This window comes from Bos indicus x Bos taurus, chromosome 9 (assembly GCF_003369695.1).
Source record: "Bos indicus x Bos taurus breed Angus x Brahman F1 hybrid chromosome 9, Bos_hybrid_MaternalHap_v2.0, whole genome shotgun sequence".
Taxonomy (NCBI): domain Eukaryota; kingdom Metazoa; phylum Chordata; class Mammalia; order Artiodactyla; family Bovidae; genus Bos; species Bos indicus x Bos taurus.
The window spans coordinates 87,300,100-87,313,818 of NC_040084.1; the positions used below are offsets into that span (position 1 = coordinate 87,300,100).

Sequence of the window (13,719 nt, forward strand, 5' to 3'; positions counted from 1 at the left end):
CAACTCACTCCAGTATTCTTGCCTGGAGAATCCTGTGGGCAGAGGAGCCTGGAGGGCTATAGTACGTGGAGTCACAAAGCGTCAGACGGGACTGAGCAACTAGGCCCAGCACAGCACAGGAGCCTGTACTAGTCAGCTGGTCCTGCCATACAAAGGACCACAGACTGGATGGCTTACCCAACAAACACAGGTTTTTCTACAGTTGTGTAGGGAGGCAGTCCAAGATCATGGTGCTGGAGGGTTTGTATCTTATAAGATCAATGTATCTTATTTTTTGATGCATTTCAAACTTGAAGACAATACAACATTTGCCAAATACTTCATCATGTAGTTCAGGAACTAATGGTCTTTTCTGCCTTTGAATCTGTACTCTGTTTCCTCATGTCACCTTGAACTTCCAATTTAATGAATGCTGCTGCAGTTTCTTTAACGGACTGTATTAATTTTTTTAGTTTTAATATTTAAAGGTTAAGATTTGCCAAAAAACAAAGCAAAAAAAATTTCTTGCCTTCAAAGATTAAGGGGAAAGAACCTTTTAATTAAACAGGAAAGATAAAACAATACATGCATGCTATTTACCGGAAATCAGTTTTGTAGTTTTAAACATTCCTACTAGATTAACAGATGGAATTATCATCCAGAAATTAAGAGGGTTTTTAACTCTTGATAAACAAACTCTAGACTTATTTATCATTCAGGAATAAAACTTTCCTCTCCAACAGAGTTTAGTTTTTTTGCTTTGTTTTTTTGCATTGTTTTTGTCAGAATAGTTTCATGGTGAACTTTGCAATTACAGATGATAGTGAAAAAAAAAAACCCTAGCGACGCAATCGTAGCCGCAGGCGTCGTTTCAGGGGTCAGGCAGAAGATAGACAGCCAGGTAACTTGAGTGGACCTGTTGACACCACCAGGTCCTAAGCATGAAAAAAAAATGTCATGTGTCTGCTTTCTAAATATATTATACTTACATGTACACATGTGTGTATATACATTCAAGATGTGCATTGCATAAATTGTTTTCTCAACTAATAAGACTACTATTAAGAAAATGCATTCTTCCTTCACACCATAATGTAACCTGTCTAACTGAACTAATGTTGTGTCTCAATTTTTTTACATGAAAATACTGTTGAAAAGACCATTATTTTGTCCACTTGGCAGATTCTGCACATCTGAGTTGGGACCTGCCATCCCAGGACTATGTTGTAGCTTGTGATTTTGGATGATTGGCAAAACTGGACAGCTTTTGCATGGTGCCTGCTACTGTATCTGGATTCAGCACCTCATTTTTGTGGGGGTTCTAGTACCCACAGTTTAAAAAGTATAAATGAGAAAAATACTTGAAAGTGTCTTTTTCCTATTAAGAGGAATGCATGTTATGTTTTTGTTATTGTAGTATGATGCCTTTTCCCTTATACCTACTAACTATTCAAATTAATAGTACTTACTTAGTTTTAGAATGTTAATTTAAGTAGATACAGTTTTTAGTAACTTAAAAGAAACTTGTTTGCTGTGTCTATACTATCTTGAACATAATTCCATTTCTTGCGTACAGAGAATCACATGTACATTCACAGTGGAGAAATTGTGTGCACCAGAAATAAATCCCTTTTGTTAAACTAAAAAAAAAAATTAAAAAAAAAGGTTAAGGTTTAAAATTTAGTTTCCCCAGATAGAAATTGAGATGCATCATTTTAATTTTTTGGCTGTGCCATGAGGCATGTAGGATCTTGTTCCTTAACCAGGGATCAAACCCCTACCCCTAGCAGTCTAAGCATGGAGTCTTTACCACTGGGCCACCAGGGAAGCCCCCGATCCACCATTTTAATGTATATACATATATATTTATATATAAATATATACTTATAATACGGATATTATAAACATATTTTATATTTACCTTTTATCTCAGTAAGAGACAAATGGTCACTAAAGGGAGCCTCCCCAACTGCATAAACAGTACAAACTGAAGAGCTCTGGTCCATGGATGGAAATGAAGAAAGAACAAAAGATAAAAATAGACATCAGGAATCAAGACAGCCTTTCATTACCATCCCTTTTGGTTGTTGTTGTTAGTGTTAGTCCTGTTCAGAATGATCATCTCCAATACATTTTTAGGGGATATATCAACCAGGCTCCCCTCTAATTTTCAGAAAATGATAGGGACCTCAGCTCCAGAATTCTCCCAGGGGACTCGTGAATGTGAAGTTAGCAAGACCACAGTCATAGGAGAGAAAAACCTCTCCGTCCACCTGGCCTTGAACCTCACACCATGGCTGTCCAGGTCTGGGCTGAGGATTGATGGTCAAATTATAGGAAAGAGAGTGAGCATGTGTGAAGGCAAAACACAGTGAGGGTGAGGTTGGGAGAAAAAGACCCATAGGCTCCTCCCCCAGTTATGTGAGAGCGGAAGTAAGGCTGCAGGGCCGGGCTGACAGAGCAGGACGGCCCCGCCTGCCCCACCACCCCAAACACACCCCAGGTACTGGCTGAGGAAGAGGAGGAAGCCTTGATCAGGCAAAAAAACCACACGGCCCTGGATATGCCTGTCTCCACTCTATTCAAAAGCTCTACACCTAGCATGAACTGACACAATTTTTTCCAGAGGCTCCAGGCCAGCTCAGAAGGAGAGGCCTAAACACAGAGGACTGTGAGAATGTCTCCGAGTGTCCTGAGGAGAGATGGGGAGCCTTTGGGGGCTGCTCCTGAGGAAGCAGGATCACAGTGGGGCAGGATGAGCACAGCCTCAAAGCTGGAGAAGGGAGAGCTCACAATTAGGGGTCACAGGACTTAGCAAGGCCAGGGAGATGCTGCTGATCTTCCACTAGGATGGGTCTTGGAAGCCTGGAGAAAGGCCTGGCCCACCTGGCATGAAAGAGAAAGTCCAGAACTTCCAAGGCAGGTGGTAGAGGAGGGGATCCAAGGCTCAGAGAAGTGAATCTGCCAGGGCGGACACGGTATGAAAGGGCAGGAAAGTGTGCAATCCACCAGCTCCATGGGAAAGCCTGATGGACTCCATTGAGCCTGAGAGGAAAGCGTGGATGAGAAGCATGTCCAACAGCGCAAGTGAGATCTGCTGGGACTTGAAACCTAGGATCTGTAGACCTTCGCTCTAGTGCTTGCACCTGGACAGTGATCTCCTCCAGCAACAAAATACAAAGCAATTATGAGGGACTGAAAATAACTGCATGCATGCCAAGTTGGGCTTAATTGTGAATGAAAAGGTAAAAAACCCAACTGGAAAAGCAGGGTGCGGGGTATGATCCCTGCACAGGGCACTGCCACGACGGTGGGCAGACCACCTAAGCCATCCCTCAGGTCCTAAGCCTTGACCTGCCCCTACCCTCACCCATATAAGGGACCAGCCTGCCTCCCCCACCGCCCTCCCCCCAAAGGGAATGAGCAAAGAAACCTGTGGCTTGTGCTTGCGCCCTCACACTGCAGCACGTGTCCCAGTGAAGCCTCACCTAAATTTCTTACCTGGCCTTTTATCCACTTCTATCCATTAGGGTTCTGTTCGTGCCCTTCAAGAGTCTATTTCCCCAGTCCTGTGTATGTTCTGGCAGGTCTTGGTGGGGTTAATGGCAACCTCCACCAAGAGGACTTATGCAATACCCATGTCTGCAGCACCAAGCATACCCAAGTCTGCCGAACCCAGAGCCCCTGCCCCTGTGGCATCACTGACTCAATGGGCATGAGTTTGAGTAAACACTGGGAGTGGGTGCTGCAGTCCATGGGGTCACAAAGAGTTGGACACGACTGAATGAACTGAACTGAATGAACTGATTGATTAAGGAGGCCAAGAAGCCTGGTCGCTAACATACTCTGTGGCAACCATGAAGGGCTATTTTCCCCTTTCTGCCAGAGCATCTGGGCATCTCTGTGACCTCGGGGTGCAACTGCTCTGTGGTGACAAGTGGCCGCCTGAACCTTGGCTCAGAGTCACCAGTTTGGTTGGTCTGCCTTCCTGGCCCCTGGGGGCCTCAGGGCCCTCATTCAGGCATCGAGCTCCCCCTCACCCTTTGTCCCTTTCCCTCATCTATTATCTCCACTTCTCCTCTCTCTGTCTTCTCCTCTCTCTGTCTTATCCTTCTGACAGAGTGGACCTTGGCAAGGACAGCCTCACTCCTCTCAACTTAGGAGACAAAGCTCCCTCTGGCTGTCAATGGCTCACTTTGATGGGTGACAAGGTGGTGGGAGAGACCCACCTCATACCCTGCAGGTCTTGGTCCAGCAGGTTCTGCCTCATAGGAGATTTGTGAGAATGATAGAGGTTCAAACCTCTTATTAGGTAGTGGCTGGATGTCTGATCATACCAATATTCTCACTTCTATTTTCCTGCCGTCAAGAGAAGTCCCGTTGGGAACTCAGTGAAGTGGCAGATTTCTATATGCTGGTTTATGCATGGGTGAGAATCCCACCTCTGGGCTGCAGGCCCACAGCCGATGTACAAGGGGCTGGTTTCTGGGCTTGATCACCCCAGTGGGCAGTGGACAGGGTGCTCCTTCCCTCACTGGCCCTTTCTGGAAGCCTGCAGGTTGGTGCCTGAATAAATAGACACCCGCAGGTGCAGGGGTTGAAAAGACAATGACTCCCTTTCCGTTTTTCAGTCTTTTCTGTCCCTCCTCCCTTTTGCTCTCCCTTGGTCCTCATATCTACACTCCTGTCCTTTTACATCCAAGAGACTCCCTGTTGGGTCACCTTTTTCACCACCACTTGTTTGTTTTGTGTCCCCACTTCAGGCTTGAGGTTCCCACTGGCCCCCTTGAGAGAAGAGCTGGGCTGGGCTGGACAAAGTGCCCCAGAGGCCACTTCCCAGTAAGACCCTCTCTTTGTTTCTTGTTTGTTAATTTTCTGTCATTGGTAGGTTCTCTCAGTCAGTGAATTTAAAAGCATTTTTGTTTTATGTACTTTTCTCTGTCCAATTGCTCCTGCAAATCTCTGGTACAATTGTGGGCATGGGTTACTTGTTGTTCAGTCACTCAGTCATGTCTGACTCTTTGCGACCCCATGGACTGCAAGAACCAGGCTTCCTTGTCCTTCACCATCTCCTGGAGCTTGCTCACACTCATGTCGATTGAGTCAGTGATGCCATCCAACCATCTGGTCCCCTGTCATCCCCTTCTCCTCCTGCCTTCAATCTTTCCAGCATCTTTCCCAGGTCTTTTCCAATGAGTCATCTCTTCACATCAGGTGGCCAAAGTATTGGAGCTTCAACTTCAGCATCAGTCCTTCCAATGAATATTCAGGACTGATTTCCTTTAGGATTGACTGGTTTGATTTCCTTGCTGTCCAAGGGACTCTCAAGAGTCTTCTGCAACACCACAGCTCAAAAGCATCAATTCTTCAGTGTTCAGCCTTCTTATGGTCCAACTCTCACGTCCATACATGACTACTGAAAAAACCATAGCTTTGACTATAGGGACCTTTGTTGGCAAAGTGATATCTCTGCTTTTTAGTATGCTGTCTAGGTGTGTCATAGCTTTTCTTCCAAGGAGCAAGCATCTTTTAATTTCATGGCTTCAGTCACTGTTCACAATCCTTTTGGAAGACTTTAAAAACAAAACAAACAAAAAAGGGAACTTGCATTTCTCCCTTCCAAAATGTAAGTCTTTCACTTGGATTCTCAGGAACCATCTGATCCATCTGTTGTCTCCCAGAGTGAGGAGGAAAAATAGCATTTTTAAAACCGAAGCAGTAAAACAAGGAGATTTCTGCTTCTGTCTTTACATGGAAATGAATTTGTAGCTGAGCTGGATTTAATTGGGTTAAGGGAAAGTAAGCACTATATAAATAAACCCTCAGAAATATCAATAAAGCTCACCAGAACACATTTCTGTCACCAGGGACGAACCTGAGTCAGAATGATTGGCCAGAGATGACCCAGAAACTAACTATATCACCAAAGAAACTGAGACTACAAACTATGTGGCAGAGCAGTTCTCCTGGGTTCCCTTACCCTGCTGCTCTCTGCCCTGTAGCCCCTTCCCAAAAAAAGCCTCTTGCTTTGTCAGTATGGAACAATTCATTTCCCAGTGTTAGACAAAAGCGCACTCTCACACCCTCAAGGAGTCCCCCTTTCTGTAACAGATGGTGACTCTGGTGGGATTTCTTCACTACAACTGATGCCCTGACCATTCAGATATTTAGGGACAAGCTTGTCCACTGACTGACCTGACCCAGTGGCCTGAAGAGGTATTTTCTTTTGTCCCTTGTCTCCTCCCAACTCCGATGACTGGCCTGAGTGCCCTGATCTGCTAAGGAACAAGGTAAGGAAGAAGGGTCATCGAAAAAACAAGAGAGTTCCAGAAAAACATCTACTTCTACTTTATTGACTACACCAAAGCCTTTGACTGTATGGCTCACAACAAACTGTGGAAAATTCTTTAAGAAGTGGGAATACCAGACCACCTGACCTGCCTCTTGAGAAATCTGTATGGAAGTCAGGAAGCAACAGTTAGAACTGGACATGGAACAACAGAGTGGTTCCAAATTGGGAAAGGAGTTCATCAAGGCTATATATTATCACCCTGCTTATTTAACTTATATGCAGAGTACATCATCAGAAACGCTGGGCTGGAGGAAGCACAAACTGGAATCAAGATTGCTGGGAGAAATATCAATAACCTCAGATATGCAGATGACACCACCCTTATGGCAGAAAGTGAAGAAGAACTAAAGAGCCTCTTGATGAAAGTGAAAGAGGAGAGTGAAAAAATTGGCTTAAAGTTCAACATTCAGAAAACGAAGATTTTGGCATCTGGCCCCATCACTTCATGGCAAATGGATGGGGAAACAAGGAAACAGATAGAGACTTTATATTCTTGGGCTCCAAAATCATTGCATATGGTGACTGCAGCCATGTAATTAAAAAACGCTTGCTCCTTGGAAGAAAAGTTACAACCTACCTAGACAGCATATTAAAAAGCAGAGACATTACTTTGCCAACAAAGGTCCGTCTAGTCAAAGCTATGTTTTTTCCAATAGTCATGTATGGATGTGAGAGTTGAACTGTAAAGAAAGCTGAGCACGGAAGAATTGATGCTTTTAAACTGTGGTGTTGGAGAAGACTCTTGGACTGCAAGGAGATCCAACCAGTCCATCCTAGAGGAAATCAGTACTGAATATTCGTTGGAAGGACTGATGCTGAAGCTGAAACTTCAATCCTTTGGCCACCTGATGCAAAGAACTGACTCACTGGAAAAGACCCTGATGCTGGGAAAGATTGAAGGCGGGAGGAGACGGGACAACAGAGGATGAGATGCTTGCATGGCATCACCGACTCAGTGGACATGAGTTTGAGTAACCTGCAGGAGTTGGTGATGGACAGGGAGGCCTGGCGTGCTGCAGTCCATGGGGTCGCAAAGAGTCGGACACGAGTTAGCGACTGAACTGAACTGAACTGAATTGAAGGAACAAGAGCGTTGCGGTCGCCTGTAACCAGAGCACGTGGGCGCCCAGTGTAAAAGGCGGGTAGGCTGCTTTACAGGAAGGCAGGGGTTTGAGTGAGGGAGCTGGCAGGAGTTCCCCACCCCGGCCCCCCCACCCCCACCCAGAGTCCGGGGAGGAGCCTCCTCGTGGTAACCTGCGCGGGGCCTTCCGGCAGAGGGGCCGCCCAGGCAGTCAGAGCAGAGGCGGAGGTCCAGGCCACAGCTGTGGGCTAGCGGGAGAGGATCGCGGGTTCTGACTCGGCAGCCTCGCACTCCTGCAAAATTGGGATCCAGGTGGCAAAGGGAGAAATGGGTGGCTCCAAGAGCAGTCTTGACTTCCTCGTTTTGCTTCTGATTGTGTTGTTCAGCGGGACGTCCAGCGGTGAGTTCGGGGATGAACCTGCTGGGGAACGCGAGGAGGTTGGATGGGGGAAAGGGGATAGGGGTGGTGTCCGTGGGGCTTCGCGAAACTTCTTGCAGCGTGTCGCCGCCGCCCCCTCCTCTTTCCCTTCCCTCGGTCCCTTGGCTCCTCGGTGGCTCCTCCCGGCTTCTTGCCGACTCTCTGGGCCAGAACAGGGGTACCTTTGGTGTAGTAGTAATGCCGGGAGTTTGGAAGGTGACGCTGGGAAAAGAGGGGGTTGGGGCGCGGCAGGAAATGCGGCCGAAACCCCCCAAGGGTGCAGCCCGCCCCTGGGAAGTGGGAGCCCTGGAGCAGGGCCGTTTGGGACCAGTCGGCCTTCCCGGGGAGAAGGGACCCAGACCCACCCCGAAAAGCACACCCTCCCGCCCCGACCTGTGCAACAGAGACCCTTCTGGTCCCTCCATCTCCCGGCCCTTGAAGGACAGCGCTCTTTCCCGGCGGTAAGTTATAAACGCAGAGCAGACCCGGGCGCCCAGGCGGCGGCGGCGGCGGCGCGCTCCCGGGTGAAACGTGCTTGAGTTGCTCCTGTCCGAGCCGCAGCTGCTGGCTCCACTCCCGGCCCCTGGGCTCCGCGGCGCGGCTCCTCCCCGATCCCTGGGCTCCACGGCGCGGCTGCATCCTCGATCCCCGAGACTCCGCGGTGCGGCTCTACCCGCGATCCCGGGGCTTCGCGGCGCGGCTCCTCTCAGATCCCCGAGACTCCGCGGTGCGTCTTCACTTGCCATCCCGGGGCTCCGCGGCGCGGCTCCTCCCGGATTCCCGAGACTCCGTGGTTCGGCTCTTCTCCGAACCCCGGGCTCCGCTGCAAGGCTGCACCTCCGACCCCTAGGCTCCGCTGCGCGGCCCCACCCGTGATCCCCGGGCTCCGCGGCGCGGTTCCTTCCCCAATCCCGGAGCGGGTGTGAGCCTCTTCCTGATCAGGGACCAGGTGCGCTGACTCATTGGTCTAGATGCAGAACTTTTTTTATTAGAGAAGTGATCTTGTTGGACACTACGCCTATCCTTTAACCTATTCGTATCCAGCGAAACAGATGTCCTGCCTTTCACTTGGCCTGCAGAGTCCAAGTTGAATATAAGCAGGTTTCCAGGTAGACAGTTTCGTGGACCTGCCCCAGGTCAGCATTTCTGCTTGGTGGTGGTGGGGCGTGCGAGAGGCACGGGGTAGGGGGATATCCACGCACTATATCAGTGATTTGGCTCTAGCTTTCCTTTTCTGCAAAGTAGATGATGAGGTTATGATACTAAATGCAGCTCAACTTGACAGTAAATTCTTCAAAAACTTCCCTTCTTCAAAATGTGAAAAGAAGGAAAATGTGTTACAAAAAAGCAGAACTATTTATGATCCTGTTCATGCAGCTCCAGCTTCTTCTACCCGCGTGTTTTATATCAGCGCAGGGGTTTGCCGTGCAGTTATATTTCTTGTAGTAATAATATTAGCTGTTTTGCACCTTCATAGTGTGACAAGAATTGAACTGGAAGACAGCATCAGTGTCCAGTAGACCCCGAGGGTTGTCTCAGCCATGTCCCAGATGACTCAGTATCTGAGAGGAGACACACCCAACAATGGTACTTCCATCCCGTTATCCTACCTTGTGGGTGGGTAGAGGAGTGTTTTGAGAAGTGCCACTCTTTTAGCGGCCAAAGCTAAGGTGGAGGGTATTGAAATATCCAAGGAGAGGATAACTCTATCCTTGGAGAGGATGTACTCCAAGAAGGTAGTTTAGGGCGTATTTTCCATGGGATTTATGTAGATGAAAAAGATCCAAATAAAGAACAGCAATCATTTATAAAAACAGAGATTAAGCTTCTGAAATTCAGGTGACAATGATACTCACTGAACATTGCAAGCTATGAGATCTTCATCACAGAAATCTTCCTCCTATTTCCCTTGTGTGTATAGAAGATAGAGAAAACCCCTGGTGATATTGCCTTACATGAATTGGGAGAATCGTAAATAGTTTTCAGAGCATTGCAAATTGTGTGTGTGTGTGTGTATTAGTCAGTCAGTCCTGTCCGATTCTTGCCACCCCATGGACTGTAGCCCAACAAGCTCTTCTGTCTGAGGAATTCTTCAGGCAAGAATAATGGAGTGGGTGGCCATTCCCTTCTCCAGGTGATCTTTCCGACCCAGGGATCAAACTTGGGTCACCTGAATTGCAGGCAGATTCTTTACTGTCTGAGCCACCAGGGGAGCCTCCAGCACAAATTAGTAGAGGCCAATAATCCTCAGGCAACTTCTCAACAGGACTTGGTCCACAAGGTCAGATTGCCTGTGGAATGGATTACCTGGTCAGAAGAGAAGTCCTCCACAAAGACCTGGCTGCTAGGAGCTCTGCCATTGATGACAACCTCAAGTTAAGAGTCCAGATAGCCCCTCTCCAGAGTCTTGTTCCCCATGGACTCTCACTGTCTGAGGGACAATGAAAACGTGGGATCGATGGATGGCTCATGAACGTCTGGTTAAGAATGAGGTCTCCAGACTTCCCTGGTGATTCAGTCGTTAAGACTCCACACTCCCAGTGAAGGGGCCCGGTTCGATCCTTGGTCGGGGAACTGGATCCTACATGCTACAACTAAGAAGTCAGCATGTTGCAACTAAGAGTCTTCATGCTGCAAAAAGATCCCAAGTGCCACAACTAAGACCCAATACAGCCAAAAAAAGATAGATATTAAAAAAATAATGTTTTTTAATTCTCCAGTGCTAGTGATTTGTGGGCCTTCAGAGTGATAGTGTAGGAGCTCATGGCTCTGGGTCAAATACCCTACACGGATGTCGACTCTTTAGAGATGTGAAAGAAGGTCATCAAATAGCCCAGCCTATCAAGTGTCCTGATGACCATTTGCTGTGATGGCTTGTGCTGGGCCTTAGATTCGGAGGAGAAGCCCAGTTCCAGCAGCTGGCCCAGTGTCTCACAGGGTTCCATGCAGCCCTGGGGGCCTGTGTCTGACTGTCCTCTCACAGTCCCCCAGCGTCAGGGGGACGGTGCCTGCTGAGGCCCAGTTGGAGCCAGACAGTCACATACATCACCCAGCACCGCAGAAGCGCATTGTCTTCCAGAACACTGTGCCTTTGGAATGCCATAGCATCTGAACTTTCTAAGACAGACTTAATGATGTGGAATATTTTCTAGATAACACTTTCATTAGGTTTACTGAAAATGTTTGTATAAATATTTTGACCAAGAAAGTTTTAAACAGTGTTATAAAATAAATAGTTTTTTAAATTGTTTCAACACAAATACTTGGACTAGCTTAGTGCCAAGTGCTTTTTAGTTTTTACTTCATCAAAGTAATGTAGTTGATTCACCCTTGAATGTGCTGGGCTTAGTTGCTCTGTCGTGTTCGACTCTTTGTGACCCCGTGGACTATATAGTCTGTGGAATTCTCCAGGGTTGAATACTGGAGTGGGTAGCCTTTCCCTTCTCTAGGGGATCTTTCCAACCCAGGGATCGAACCCAGGTCTTCCACATTGCAGGTGCCTTTACCATCTAAGGCACCAGGGAAGCTCAAGAATACTGGAGTGGGTAGCCTCTCCCTTTTCCAGATCTTTCTGACTCAGGAATTGAACTGGGGTCTCTTGCATTGCAGGTGGATTCATTACCTGCTGAGCCACCAGGGAAACCCTTAAGTTTCTTTCTTCTTCTTCTTCTTTTTTAATATTTATTACTAGTCTCAGGAATTATTTGTCTATAAGATAAAATACTTTTACTTAGGAAAAAAAAAACGAAAAAATGCTGTTGCCTTGTACAGGAAAAGGCAGTGTTGGAGGAAGAAAACTTAAAAAATAAAAGGAAAAAAAGAGAAAAATACAGTAGAAACAGAAACTACTCTTTCATGAAAAATTGCCTTTTTAATTTTTTTTTTAATAAAGAGGAGTTCTGCCTTCTCACTTTGGGGAAAGTAGGAGGGGAATTCACTGAAACATCTTAAATTTGGCAGATCCTAGCATATGGCACCCCACTCCAGTACTCTTGCCTGGAAAATCCCATGGACGGAGGAGCCTGGTAGGCTGCAGTCCATGGGGTTGCTAAGAGTCGGACACGACTGGGAGACTTCACTTTCACTTTCATGCATTGGAGAAGGACATGGCAAACCACTCCAGTGTTCTTGCCTGGAGAATCCCAGGGACGGGGGAGCCTGGTGGGCTGCCATCTATGGGGTCGCACAGAGTTGGACACGACTGAAGCAACTCAGCAGCAACAACAGCAGCAGCATTTCTCAGAGCCAGAAGTGGATTTGGGGCAGGTCAATAGTAAACAATGGTGATTTTATTTATTTTTACTTTCTGGAAAAGGAGATAACACAATTCCAGAAGGGGCAATCATGTTTTAAGGTTAAGAATACCTTTTACCACACGTAGAACAGTGCAATGCACAGAATGGGTGCCTGAGTTGTGTTGGGTAAAAAAAAAAAAAAGAAAAATTACATATGCATCGCAAGGAAGGCTCTCAATGCCTAGCCATTGATCAGCACCTCCCTGGAGTCAAAGCTCCTCCCAGACAGCTCAGGCTGTTACTAATTGAAGCTGGTTATGACCCAGATCCTACCACTGGTGAAGGTAACAAGTGGTGGAAAAGGAGAAGCTGGTTTGTTCAGGAGCCCTGGGAAATAGTGACCTAATGTCCTCAGACTGCCTCCAAGTTTCCAGGTTAGAAAGGGGGCAGAGGTGGCGGCTGTGGGGCGCATCAGCGTCTTGAGCACAGTCAGGGTGGTTGGCACAAGGCGAGCGTTTGCGCACCACCAAATTATGGTTTCAACCAGTCTGGGGGTCTGTGTGCTTGCAGCCAGCAGTTTTTCTGTGCTGGGTGTCTGCTTCCTGTAGAAACAACTTGAGGCTTGTGTCAGCTCTTTGTTATCTTTCAGGGAACTGATAATTTCATGACACTGCTATGTGGCTGGTCACAGTCTAAATTGTTACCAGTTTCCCAGCACAAGGAGTATTTGTTTCTCCATCTTCACATGTTCTAATCCTTAACTGTTAAACCACTGTTGTGAGACTCACAGGAGGCCTGGCTGACTGAAACTTTTCTACAAACAAGAGGCAGACAGAGACCATGCGGGGGGGGGGGGGGGGGGGGGGCAGGTCTTTCCCACTAAGGCCCCCTAGAGCCCTTTTGGTTACAGGACCATTTATTACCCACTTTTCCATGGTCCCAAGAAGCCCAGGGCCTCCAACAGCTTCCTATCTCTTGAAGAGAATCTAAATATGCCCTCTCTCAACTGGCATCTTATCCCTTTGTCTGATAACTCACCCAGCAAAACCCCCCGACCAGACCCCCAGGACCTAACTTAGGAGGGACAGGAACAGGGTTTCCCAGAGTATGACACAGGGCTCGAGGGTGAGGCTGGGCATCCCCACTTCTACCCTTTGGCCCCACATTCATAGTGTCTAGGAATTGGGACAGCAGCAGCCTATAATGGTTATTGATTAAGGTAGGAGTTGACAGATTTTTTTCTGCAGAAGAAAGTAAATCTCGAGGTCTCTTTAGGCCATTTGGTATCTGTCTCTGGGTGCAAAAGGAGCTTCCCCATTTGTGGAGCAGCAGGAGCCAAATATAATGTGTAAATCAACTGAGAACCACACTTGTCCACTTGTCCACCCCAGGAATGAGTGACCCATTCCGTAGAGAAGCATCCAAGAGCTGCCTCAGTTGTCTGTTTATGAACCAGAAACTTACCGTGTCCTGCCTTGTAGCTTCTGGTGGTGGGACTGTGATAGGAGTGTGGATCTGGCTGTTATGGGCTAATGCGCCACCTCTGCTGTAGTCTGGCTTCCTTGGTTCAAGGAGCCATAGGGGACACTGCATGAAGCCACAGGTGTGAGCACACCTGTATCAACTCTGGTGTCAGGCCTAGGTCACCTGCTGG

The 13,719-nt window shown here is 47.5% G+C and overlaps 1 protein-coding gene and 1 pseudogene across 3 annotated transcripts in view; both read left to right on the forward strand.

Annotated features, from left to right (window-relative positions):
• Positions 1–13,719, forward strand: part of LOC113898549 (UL16-binding protein 3-like) — a 128,718-nt gene that overhangs the window by 110,450 nt on the left and 4,549 nt on the right. For 2 of the 3 annotated variants that reach the window (XM_027551818.1, XM_027551819.1), the window contains exon 1: positions 7,594–7,812. The exons of the other annotated variant lie outside the window; for it this stretch is intronic. In XM_027551818.1, the coding sequence (XP_027407619.1) occupies positions 7,740–7,812 (73 nt within the window). In that variant the 5' untranslated portion in view covers positions 7,594–7,739. Of the gene's footprint in view, positions 1–7,593; positions 7,813–13,719 lie in introns of those variants that run through there. 3 annotated transcript variants of the gene reach the window in all.
• LOC113898545 lies at positions 9,056–10,837 on the forward strand (annotated as a pseudogene).